The 13906-nt window shown below is 42.5% G+C and overlaps 1 protein-coding gene across 1 annotated transcript in view; it reads right to left on the bottom strand.

Moving 5' to 3' along the window:
• Positions 1-13906, bottom strand: part of GASK1A (golgi associated kinase 1A) — a 159664-nt gene that overhangs the window by 13407 nt on the left and 132351 nt on the right. The window contains exon 3 of the mRNA XM_085630618.1: positions 10197-10319. Within this exon, the coding sequence (XP_085486744.1) occupies positions 10197-10319 (123 nt within the window). The remainder of the gene's footprint in view (positions 1-10196; positions 10320-13906) is intronic.

The following is a 13906-nucleotide window of genomic DNA, read 5'->3' on the forward strand; positions in this document are numbered from 1 at the left end:
GATTGGTACATGTTGTAAACTATAACAGGCATTTGCAATGTAATAAGTCTTGCATTTATGAAAGTTAGCGGTATTGCCATAAATGGCAATGTTTATTACTTATGTTTTTTGTGTGCAGTGGAGTGGCTGTGGATTTGCATTAGGTGTTTGATGTTTACAATCAGCAGGTCTCAAAACACCGAAGCTATAAAGCGGATGGATCAGGAGGCAGAAAGAGAAACCATAAACCTAGATTCATCACAGCTTCCGGGTTTAAGTAATTTGTGTGATCTGAGGCAAATATTTTATTTTACCGATAACACCCCAAACTGGCAGCAGCGGCAGCTCCCAGGTGAGCTGTGGTGGGTACTGGTCACCTTTTTACAGATGTAAATACAGCCTTAGAGTTGATTTCAGAGCAGCGAGGTTACCATAACACAGTTGTGGTTACTGTGATTAGAAGCTTATCAGGAAAGCAGCCAGCTGCTCACTCAGTGAAAGTGCCATATGCTTTAGTGACAGAAACAAACATAACTGTCTTCCCCTGCGGACATTTTTGTAAACACAGGGTAAGAGGCCACTTATACACACGTATCCCTAAATCTGGAAACCATTAGGGAGGGGATGAGACACATTGAGAGCGCTACTGTAGAAAGTTTTGCGTTTACATTTGTGTGGAAGGGGCGGTGCTATTGTGGTGGCCGGTAATATGAGGTGGAATAGGTGGGTGGCATTGTTGGAGCGAGGAAGGGGTCACTCCTTCACTTACTAAACCGGACTGCAAAGAATTGCATCCCTCCAAATGAGAGCACATGAAGAAGTCTCATGGGCAACACAAATATCAGGAAAACACCACATTATTTCAATTTATTCCTTTAGCAGTTGGATGTTTAAAATTAGCAGGGTTCAAAACATCCAAACACAAAACAAGCTAATAAACCGCATGGAATAGGAGGCAGAAAGTGAAACCAAGAAACCTGGAATAATTACTGCGTCCAAACTAAACCAAATAGTGTGATCTGAGGCAAATATTTAATTTTATTGACAACACTGTGAACTGGCCGCAGGGGCAGCTGCGATGTGAGCAGGTCTGCTGAATGGTGCTTATATCTGAACTTCTTGTACAGTCTGGAGTTGGATATGGAGGTGCCTTACCCCGGAGCTGCAGTCCGCCTCCTTCCTGTTTCTCCCGGCAGTCATTCCAGCCTTGGAGCCCATACAAAATATTGACCTACAGCCAGTGAAGTGGGAGCAGTCCCACCCCCTTGCTTACTCCAAAGAAAATAATTGTGCGTCTGCTATTGTTAAAGTGTGCAGCGCTGAAGATTTTTTTTTTCTATAAAACAACGAGTTTCAGCAGAAGTGATTCCTTCTCAAGCTGTGGCGAGGGATCGTTCCTACCCCCATGCTTACTCCAAATTAAAGAAAGGTGCACGGCCGCTATTGTTAAAGTGTGCCGATCCGGCTTTTACCTCATGAAGGTTGCTGCAGTGGATGTCAGAGTGCGTCTCCACAGGAGGGAACCTTGGAGCTTTGATGTACAAGCGGCCTCCCAGCCGCGGGAGATGCACCACCCGAAAATTTGGGGCCACGGAGCTCTGTATCACGGAGTCTCAATGTGGAGGCATCCATGGAGGATTGACAAGCCGGATGTGCGAGTGGAGGCCCATTGGTGGGCTTGAAATGTCTCAGACAGCGGCACACAACTGAGGCACACACTACAAGACCCACAAACCAACGTGGACTCATTCGAGTTGCCCATTGGAGGGCTCATATTTCAAAGTGGGAGGTGTGGCCTCTATGCCAAAATGACTGTCGCGCCTCTGAAGAGTGCAATGAGCACGAAACGTGTCAGGCGTGAATCGACAGGCATGCTGTAAACTGGATCCGCTCGCCGATCAGGCTTTTACCTCATGAAGGTTGTTGCAGTGGATGTCAGAGTGCGTCTCCACAGGTGGGAACCTTGGAGCTTTGATAGATATATTAGATATTGACCATAAGCAATGTATCCATGAGTGACAGTAACACAAAAGGATTGGTGGTATCGGATATGCATGCGATTAATATCTTAAACGCATTATACAGGGGCCAGGAAGCTGTAAGTGCTACACAGGAGGTGGCTGATCATGAAGGGATTAATATCTCTAAACCATGTAAAAGTCCTTTCAAACCGGCCTCATCATTTATGCCAACAATGCCGCGTGACTCGATAGACGTATTCCAAGATCGTATCACTGATGAACTAAAAAAGTTACAGCATCAGACTCAAAGCAACAAGACAAAACCTACCCAGAAAATGAGAGAATATTTTAATTTGATGTCCAAATTGAAGGAAAACAGCAATGTCATTATCAATAAATCAGACAAAGGAGGTAACGTAGTTCTGTGGGGCAAAAAAGAATATAAGGAGGAAGCATACCGTCACTTAAACAACTCGGAATGTTATCGTAGGATACCTAGAACATTGATTGCTAGTACACATAAGCAATATAAAGATGAACTACATGTTTGGCACAAAGAAGGGCTGCTTACGAAGGAAGAACTAAAATTTTTGCACAAAGAGTATCCGGTTCTTCCGAGCATTTACTTTATCCCCAAGGTGCATAAGGGAGTTAAGCCGATTCCAGGACGCCCGATAGTATCGGCAATCAATGGTATGTTTGAGAACACCTCGAAATATATTGACTTTTTCCTCCAAGAGTTGGTAGTGAAGTTGCCAAGCTATATAAGAGACACCATGGATTTCCTACATAAATTGAACAATCTCAATCTACCTTCTGATGTTGTTTTAATGACTATGGACATCACAGCGTTATATACCAGCATAGCCCACGAAGATGGTTTGAATGCTGTAGAACATTTTTTGGGTGAAAGAGACATTGAATTTTACAATCACAATATTATGCTATTGAAGATGATCCGTATATGTCTGAATAACAATATGTTTCAATTTAACAATGAGACATTTCAACAATTGAGAGGCGTGGCGATGGGGGCATGCTTCTCTCCCAGCTATGCATGTTTACATGTAGGCTGGTGGGAGAGGCATGTCCTCATGGCCCGCCATGTGGAACAGTGGTCGAACAATATTTTGTCATGGTGGCGTTATATAGATGACATTTTTGTTATTTGGAAGGGTACAGAACATGAGGCATTGGATTCTGTCAAGAATATTAATGATAATGACTTGAATCTGGAATTCACAGCAGATGTGAGCACCAGTGTTGTAAATTTTCTAGATGTAACAGTTTATGTTAAGGACGGAGAATTGGAGACCAGTTTATTCCGTAAAAAGACATCAGGGAATACGGTACTGCATGCAAAGAGTTTCCACCCACATCACACAATAAAAAGTATTCCATATGGGGAATTCCTGCGTATCCACAGAGCGTGCAGTACAACAGCAGCGCGCGACCAATATCAGTTGGATGCCAAGAATAGGCTGTTAGCGCGTGGGTATGAGGAATTAAGTTTAACTAAAGCAATGATGAAAGCTAATCTCAGAAATAGGGATGACCTTCTGGTTGTTAAAAACATTACGAATCAGGAACCTCTAGCAGTTACCAGTACTGTCCCAGACAATGATTCGAATAAAAGTGAAATGAGACTGATTACAACCTACAGCAGACAGGCTAAGAAAATAAAGAATATAATTTGTAAGGAGTGGCCCATTGTGCTGACTGACCCTACCCTGAAGGCAGTACTTCCTAACACTCCCACCGTCACATACAGACGAGCGTTCTCTATGAGGGACAAACTGGTTTCCAGTAGTCTGGAAGTATCGGTGGGTGGTACTTGGCTTACTCCCACAAAAGGATTTTTTAAATGCTCCTCCTGCAGAGCTTGTAAGTTTGGAACCAACACTTATCACTATACTGCACCCTTCAGTGACAGTCCTAAATATTTAAAGGGACACTATACATGTCGCACTGATCATGTGGTTTATGTATTGCAGTGCACTTGCAAACTCCAATATGTTGGGAGTACAAAACTACAAGCTTACAACAGAATCTTGCAGCATTTACGTGCTATAGTCAACTCCGATCCCACGTACCCGGTAGCCAGACATTTTAAAGCTTGCCATAACAACAATCTGAGCTGTCTGAGCTATTTTATTATAGACTCAGTACCAAAACAGAAGAGAGGGGGTAATCGGGAAAAAACTTTGAGACAATTGGAGTGTAAATATATATTGGAGTTAGATACACGTATCCCAGGAGGTTTGAACAATGGGGAGGATTTGCACCATTTTTTATGAGAATATAGGACAGTCGCACTACATATTAGGTCGCTAAGTATATCAGTCTAATCTGTAGATTTGGGTTTTCTCTCTTTTTCCTCTTCCTCTCTTTTTTCTTCGGTCCTTATACACTTGTATACGCAGTAATATTAGATTGTGTCCTCATCTTACATGTAGTATAATGATGGGTGACTGTGATATTGAAACTTTCTTTCTGTACATCTTAGATATTTGAGTATGCATTAAGGGTATTTAAATAACTGAGCTTGCTCGGGGCCAACATGTATATATAATGTGTGTTTTGTAGTTGTAGCTTTATGTTATTTATGTGTGTCACCTATTGCGATTTTATTAGACATCAAGTGGCTGAGTATAGATTTTTTACCATTTTTCCAGATGCAATTTTACGATAAATTCAGAGTACTGTATTATGTTCATCAATTGGTTTATAGTGAATGCTTTGCATATTTTGCACATTATTCTGCGGATTTGTACATCGAGCTGTATTTGCACATCTATTATGAAGGTTGCCAGATTAGCACACCGACTTTGCAGATTTGCACATCTTGCTGTATTTGCACATATATTACCATCTTGCTTATTTTGCACATACTTTGCGTAATTTGCACATTATTGGTGAGGAATTTTTCTATGCACATCTCCGTTATAAGTATAGTATAGCAATAAGCGCTAAGCATTAAGTAAGTTACACTGTCATTTGTAATCTTACCTGAATTGAATACAAACAGACACACCTACTGAAACACTGTATTTCTGGATGTGTTGGACATATAAGCAAACGGGATTGGTCCCTGTATGTATATATGAGTGAGAATCTCAGCCAAGTGAAAGTATTTTTTCCATGTCTATACGCAAAGTATCTTTTCTATGTCTATACGCAAGGTGTCACACTATACCTTTAAAAGAATCACGTTCAGTTCGAGCTAATCATGTGATCAAGACCGCTGTGTCGGTCGAAACGCGTCAGAACCGAATGAAGTTTGTGAGAAAATAAACCGAGCACTTTATTTTGCACCAGCATATTTGTGTCCGTGTCTTTTGGTAGCACCGGCTGGTGCTACGGAAGGAGGATTTGATATATATATATATGTATGTATATATATGGCCACGCCCACTGAGGCGAGGTGTTTGAATATAAATGGATGCCGCCTACATTGCCCCGCTGTCTCTTTCTTCTCCTAAGCCCCTGATGAAGTGATGAACGAAACGCGTTGGGACTGGAGGCTGTACCGTGTTGGTCCAGCATTGTTCTTGCTGCAGCTTCCTACATTAAAACAGATTTGGCAATCATTTCCTTGTGGCGAGGCATTTTCTTCAGCAGGCATCTGTTGGGATTTGTGTTTTGCGGCCAGCCTGAGCCGCAGAAGATGCCCCGATGCTGCTCAACAGCATTCAGCAAGTCTGTCAAGCGGCGGTTCTTGCGTTTGACACAGGTGCCGTTTTTTGAGGAATCAAGCTGCCCCAGTGAACATTAGCTTGGCACCACGATCCACTGTGATTTTATTTTTGAAACTTTGGAAAGAGAAGAGCAGGCAGCTCACAGGAGAATAACAGCAAAACCACAAGTACCAGCAGGCCAGAGTCTGGTCACGCCCACTGAGGCGAGGTGAATATAAATGGATGCCGCCTACATTGCCCCGCTGTCTCTTTCTTCTCCTAAGCCCCTGATGAAGTGATGAACGAAACGCGTTGGGACTGGAGGCTGTACCGTGTTGGTCCAGCGTTGTTCTTGCTGCAGCTTCCTACATTAAAACAGATTTGGCAATCATGTCCTTGTGGCGAGGCATTTTCTTCAGCAGGCAACTGTTGGGATTTATATATATATATATATATGTATATATATATGTATATATATATATATATATATATATATATATATGTATGTATATATATATATATATATATATATATATATATATATATATATATATATATATATATATATATATATTCCGCAAAAGGTTGCCCCTAAGAAGATGCCTCTCAAGTAGGGGTTACAGCACAAACCATCACAGGCAGCATGCACTTCAGCAGAAAGCCGGTCTCTCTGTGGCCAAACGCGTTTCGAGCTCCCTCGAGCTCTTGTTCACTGGCAGAAATGAGGCAGGAAACGAAGATTAAGAACAGCTGCTTTATTTGAATAAGTAATCCCGCCCCAGTGGGCGTTGAAGAGAATGGCCTGATGGTTATGGTAGTCCAATGATAGCAGCCAAACACAGATTACAACGTTCTTTCACCAAGTGGATTCGAGTCCTGCCACAAACTTCACTAAATAGTCTGTATCCCCATTTGGGTGAGAGAACTGCACCTCACGCTGAAAGGCACGCCAATATTTTCCTGAGACTGAGGCCCCCTCCTTTCCAACGAGCGCCTATGATACACGGCACTCAGGATCTGCCCCGACGAGCAGCGGGGCATCTTCGCGACCGGGCCGGCCGCTATTTGTATTCCGCAAAAGGTTGCCCCTAAGAAGATGCCTCTCAAGTAGGGGTTACAGCACAAACCATCACAGGCAGCATGCACTTCAGCAGAAAGCCGGTCTCTCTGTGGCCAAACGCGTTTCGAGCTCCCTCGAGCTCTTGTTCACTGGCAGAAATGAGGCAGGAAACGAAGATTAAGAACAGCTGCTTTATTTGAATAAGTAATCCCGCCCCAGTGGGCGTTGAAGAGAATGGCCTGATGGTTATGGTAGTCCAATGATAGCAGCCAAACACAGATTACAACGTTCTTTCACCAAGTGGATTCGAGTCCTGCCACAAACTTCACTAAATAGTCTGTATCCCCATTTGGGTGAGAGAACTGCACCTCACGCTGAAAGGCACGCCAATATTTTCCTGAGACTGAGGCCCCCTCCTTTCCAACGAGCGCCTATGATACACGGCACTCAGGATCTGCCCCGACGAGCAGCGGGGCATCTTCGCGACCGGGCCGGCCGCTATTTGTATTCCGCAAAAGGTTGCCCCTAAGAAGATGCCTCTCAAGTAGGGGTTACAGCACAAACCATCACAGGCAGCATGCACTTCAGCAGAAAGCCGGTCTCTCTGTGGCCAAACGCGTTTCGAGCTCCCACTGGGGCGGGATTACTTATTCAAATAAAGCAGCTGTTCTTAATCTTCGTTTCCTGCCTCATTTCTGCCAGTGAACAAGAGCTCGAGGGAGCTCGAAACGCGTTTGGCCACAGAGAGACCGGCTTTCTGCTGAAGTGCATGCTGCCTGTGATGGTTTGTGCTGTAACCCCTACTTGAGAGGCATCTTCTTAGGGGCAACCTTTTGCGGAATACAAATAGCGGCCGGCCCGGTCGCGAAGATGCCCCGCTGCTCGTCGGGGCAGATCCTGAGTGCCGTGTATCATAGGCGCTCGTTGGAAAGGAGGGGGCCTCAGTCTCAGGAAAATATTGGCGTGCCTTTCAGCGTGAGGTGCAGTTCTCTCACCCAAATGGGGATACAGACTATTTAGTGAAGTTTGTGGCAGGACTCGAATCCACTTGGTGAAAGAACGTTGTAATCTGTGTTTGGCTGCTATCATTGGACTACCATAACCATCAGGCCATTCTCTTCAACGCCCACTGGGGCGGGATTACTTATTCAAATAAAGCAGCTGTTCTTAATCTTCGTTTCCTGCCTCATTTCTGCCAGTGAACAAGAGCTCGAGGGAGCTCGAAACGCGTTTGGCCACAGAGAGACCGGCTTTCTGCTGAAGTGCATGCTGCCTGTGATGGTTTGTGCTGTAACCCCTACTTGAGAGGCATCTTCTTAGGGGCAACCTTTTGCGGAATATATATATATATATATATATATATATATATATAATGATTTTTCTCCGCATGCAGCCTCTACCGTTTCTGCCCAGAGACGGAGCGCGGACCACAAAGTTGATGCAGCTATTACATTTTATACAGCTCCAATAACTCCAACAGCATGACGCGTTTCGATCCTCAAGGGATCTTGATTACATGACGCGCTTGCCCAGAGGGAAGTACCTTTAAATGTTATTTTTTTTTTAAAATTTAAAGTGACATGCAAACAGTGTTGTTGAAAAACATAGACATAGACAAAATACTTAAAACGTTTTTTGCCATGATACTTAATGAATGTATGTTACCTATAATAGGGTACAGATCAAAACTAAATTTTGTACATTCATTGTGATGTTACTAAAAATTGAGCAATTAAAAATCACAGAACACATTAAGCTGTAGGCAAACGAATTGTAAAAATCAATTTTCTTAAAAATCAGTTTTGTATAAAAATCTCATCATAATAAATAAGATTAAAACAATAAATACTACTGATTTTTTAACAACATATATATACACATACATCGTGAACAAGGCAGCTGAGACTGCTGAAACGCGTTGATGTTTTGTCATTTACAATAAAAAACCGAGTGACCAAACCCATCTGGGAGTGCTGGACGATTAGTTCCTGTGAAGGAGGAAAATCTTATTTTCGAATATATATATATATGTATGTATATATGTATATACATATATATATACACACATACATATATATATATATATACACACATACATTATCTACTGGCTGTCGCCAGTAGATAGTTAGAGTTACAACCTAGTTTCCATAGGAAATCTCAAAATTCTATTTTGAATAACTTTGGCGCCAGTTGACAAATCCTCGCGAAATTTTCAAAACAAATGGGGCGCTCCGTTCAGCTCCTACCCTGAAAGTCTCGGGGTGATTCGTCAAGCGGGGGCCGAGAAAAAGGGGGGTCCCAAAACGCGTTTTTCCCATGCATTTTTCCATAGGACCTTTAGTAGCAGCTACAGCCCGAACGGCTGAACAGAATTACGTGAAATTTGGCAGAGAGGTAGCCATAAGGTCAAGGAAGTGCCTTTTGCAGGTCTGGTGTAAATCAGTTCAGTATTTCCTGAGAAAATAGCATTTAAAAGCAAATCAATATCTATACGCGCGCACCGTGGGCGCACTGTGCGTGCACCCTGCCGTGCGCGAGCGCAATTCTGATTGGTTGTTAGATGTCGGTAAACATTCGAATCGGTCGAAACCAGGAAGTGTCGGCCGCCATTTTGTCTCTCGCAGTCTGAGGGGGTAAAAAAAAAAAGGTGGAGAACGTGAAAAGGGGGCAGAGTGGACAGTTCCTGACCCCCTAGCCTTGGTCAGGGGGTCACAGAAGGACCCCCAAGGGAGAAAAAAACTATTTTTTTTTTTTTTTAAATCGCGAGGTGCGCGCACCGCACGCACTGCGAACCTTGGGTGCTCGGTGCGCGAAGCGCACCGAGCGCCCAAAGAGTGCACACGGCGCGCGAAGCGCACGGTGCGCGCACGGTGAAAAACCTGAAAACATTTTTTTTTATAAATACATAACTTAGCATTTAAAAAACCGTACAAATTCACTGAAAAAACCATAGGTTTCACACACGTTCTAGTTACGAATTAGCATTTAAAAAACCTTGCAAATTCACTTAAAAAACCATAGGTTTCACACATGTTATAGTTAGCTGGACATTTCACTCGTAAAAAACCAATGAAATTCCCCCGTTATAGTTAGTGCAGGCAACTATAACTCACGCGACTGCAATCCTCTGCTGATGACGTCAGATATTACATCACTGATGACATATGTGTCTTTATGAAAAATAAATATTTGTAATATATGTATAGCTAAAGATTAATGGAAGAAGACATGGGTAAATAAGTGTCTAAATACAGTGATGTAATATCTGACGTCATCAGCAGAGGATTGCGGTCGCGTGAGTTATAGTTTCCTGCACTAACTATAACGGGGGAATTTCATTGGTTTTTTACGAGTGAAATGTCCAGCTAACTATAACATGTATGAAACCTATGGTTTTTTAAGTGAATATATATATATACACATATACATATATATACATACACACACACACACACACACACACACACACACTCACAAGTGAAGTTATGCACAGAAATATGGCGCCCTGGAATGACATACCAAAATATGAACCAAGGCCAGTTCCTCTGGATTGCGGCATTTTTCATGCAACCGTTCTTCCACACAGGCCTCCGACGGATCGGGTTTGAAACCACAGCAGTAGCGGTCTAGGCGATCCTGGACCTGTAGAAGACAATTCATGACTTTACTGACTTGAGGGCATTAGTGACCACAAAACACAATGACTGGGTCTGATTAACTATTGGTAACTACTCTGGGCACGCTCCATATCATAATTTTTAGCTTGTCTGTAGCATTACAGAAGTAATTACTAGTTGTGGATATTCATTCAAGCATTCCATATACCACTTTTGTGATATTCTCAGTGATATGCCTTGTAATGAACGGGTGTGGCTGTGGGTAGGTGTGCCGCAGGTGTCAAGCTGCACCTCACTGATGAGGCTCAACATGTCTGGGGTTCCTTGTGTTTCTGTGCAGAGCGGATGTAGCCTAGCAGTTTAGGTTCGATAGTTCCTATTGGGTGGGCCAAGACTGATTGGCATATGGCTGGTCTCTGTCTATGGTGGCATATGGCGCAAAGAACAATTCACTGGATGCCTTCCAGATTAATTACCAATGGCGGAGAAAAAAATAATGTAGTTAATCTATTATGTTTTACATACACAGCACGATGGGAGCACTAAAACACAATGAAGTCCTCAGTTGTGAAATAACCCACATATGAATTCTTGTTTTGGGGGGGGGGGCAATAAACCCAACAGTAAACAAGAATGAAACAATTAATAGTGATTGCAAACAAAAAACATGTACAGCGTAGAAAGGGCGCTTGCATAAAAAGCAGATACATTATACAAAAGCAACAGATAATGTTGTGTAGTATTCTAGTAACCCAGACTTCTCAATTCCGTCCTACGATGAGCCACCAAGACACTACAGTTTTCACAAGGTTACAGATGGCACTGAAGGGCTGAGTGAAGGTAAGATGCAAGGATGCAAGCTGCAAGGACGCGCGCTGATATTCCTCGCATCTAAAAAAGGATTCGTTTACACTGGATGTTGGTTCTACAACCAGACCTAATGAGACAACACAAGTATAAGAATGTGTAAGTTTGCTGGTTATGCCCTTTTAAGATGGCCACTGCTCATCTGAACTCACTCCAGCTTGACAGCCTATAACCCCGTTAAGCAAATTTATTTTTTAATATATTCTGATAAATGAAATATTATGATGGAATATGAAATGACTTCTTCAACAGTAGAGGAAAACAGAAGCTCATTGATATTCTACTTAAAGTAACTGTGATATTGTCAATTTTTAGTAAATTCCTAGTTGTAGTCTGGAATATCGATTACAGAAATAACTTAATATCCTAGCCAAAATATCCAGGGTCAAAGTATTAAAAGGTAAATGCATGTAGGGATGGACAGATGTATTATTCTTAACTCCACATCTAAGTACCTTGAAGATATGTATGTATATATATATATATATATATCATCTATGTTCATATAGGTGGAGTTAGGTATTGAAAATCTATACATACTTACTGGTCACTATTTTTGTCCTCGATATTTCGGTTACTGTTTTACGGTACAACACCGTTCCCTTCTGTTGATATCGCTGGTGCACAAGCTTTAAACCGTTGTACAAAAGAGGGCACGGAATGTGGTACCTGCAATTCTTGGCATCAAGAGATCCTCTTTACATTTAATTGCTGCCACTGCTTACTGGTAGGAGGGTGTGCCAATTTACTGTTGGAGATGAGATTTCAGTTTGAGATTTCAATTTTCTTTGAACAAGTATGGAAAAGATTTCAAAACAAATTCTAGATGAACGTTCAGAGTAAATTGATTCAAAACTAGACCTCAAGATCTCCAAAGCAAATTACATGGCCTCAGAAGTCGCAAACAAATGCACACACTTTGAAGTCAACTACACCGTGATTATATTTCTTGCTACTATAAGAGATAGTTTCTAAGTTAAATAATCTAATCATGGGACATGTCCAATCAATCCAACCCAATGAATCAATGATAGTACTTTGTATGCAGAGCACACAGACACAGAATGCTGCTAAAGAATTAGCTGTAAACTGAATTCCCTAATGATTTTGATGACAGAAAATCAAATTGATGAGTATTTTTATTATATTGTGGGAGTGTTCCAAATTAAATTCAAGTGATGCATTTACAGCAATTCAAATGTTCATTTAATGACTTATAGTTGCCTTAGAAGATGAGACACCACATTTCAATTACAGTGAAGACTGGTAGACCACAGACCATTCTGCAAGAATGTCCTAAAGAATTCTTCCTTTGCCACAAAGTCCTTATATAAAGGACTGGATTAAACAATTTCTATTTGCTGATATATATATTCTGAGGGTGTCCTTTGCTGCTCTGTCTCTTTTTGAGGCACTCACTACTTGTAATTTATCTAGGTATATGAAATATGAACATTGATTTTCAAAGATGCAAAACAACAAACCTCCTTACGGCGACAGATCACCCTCTCAACTTTCATCGTATTGGTTACTATTCCCCTCCCTCTGTTGGTCCACCTCTCACTGTCACTCCTGGGGTCGACCTTGCCCTTTACCGGAGTGTCATCAACCCTCCCACAATTGGCCCTCTTGCTCACCGCCAATATCTAAAGATTGCCTTGACCCAAGGCCTCACCTCTCGAAGGTGCCTCTCGAAGGTGCGGTATTACAGACACAGGCGTAGAGGCAAAGAAGCTCTCAGGAGGCTAACTGACAGTGCACCACATAAAAGGCAGTGCACTGTCAGTGTGCGCCCCCTGATTGCAGCCTTCTGGTGGGGGTAGGAGCGTCCCAGGGACCCCCAGACATCCCCTTGCAAGCGGGTGCAGTCACTCACTGCACCCACCTTACAGGGAATCTTTAATCTCCTTTGAAAGTGCAGGCGGGTTGCTGCCTGCACTGGGAAAACACAGAGTGACTTCAAAGCAGCCGCTGCTTTTTTCACGTGAATACGCTGCCCCAGGGCAGTGCGAGTTTGCAGCTGCCGTGGAGGCAACGCATTCACCCTAATACAGTGCATTTTCCTTGACTGCACCGGGCACACATATTAAAAGGTGCGACCGGCGCAATCAAGAAAAATGCGCTGTATATCTCATACAGCGCCAGATGGTTATTAGTTTTCCTGGGAGGGAGTTTTCTTGTGAACTGGAAAATCAGTAATGGTGTTAGATTGGAACTTGGTTCCTTTTTTGGGAATATTAAAGCAATTTTTATCTGGAGAGAACTAGGACCTTTAACATTTATTGCTTTGCAAGCGACACATGATCATTGAAAAGAGACTCTTATTGTAACTGGTGGAGGGCCCTCAAGATGGGGCCAATGTGTGTCCATGCCTTTACATGTAAGACTAGCCTTGCGGCTCAGTTTGGATTCCCCTGACGGTGTGTCATGGTTGAGAGTGGGACCCGGTGACAGTCAGTTTTTGAAAGTCAAGTTTACAGAGAATGAGTGATTCAGTCACTTAAAAGTTTTGGGGGTAATCCAAAGTAGAGGAAAATGTGTCGAATTGTCCTCATGCTGTGGAATGCCAACTTAGTTTGTCCAGGTGGGCATTCAGAGTGAGTGCACAGGCCAGGATTATTCCTAGATTCTTCACTTCTATAAATATTTTTGAAGGATGTCTGGCCATAATGTTAATGGATCCCAACTCTTCCAATTTTCAAGTGTGTATTTCTGTATCCTGTGCATTTAGTTGTAGCAGGTAAG

The sequence above is a fragment of the Triturus cristatus genome, chromosome 10, assembly GCF_964204655.1.
Source record: "Triturus cristatus chromosome 10, aTriCri1.1, whole genome shotgun sequence".
NCBI classification, from domain to species: domain Eukaryota; kingdom Metazoa; phylum Chordata; class Amphibia; order Caudata; family Salamandridae; genus Triturus; species Triturus cristatus.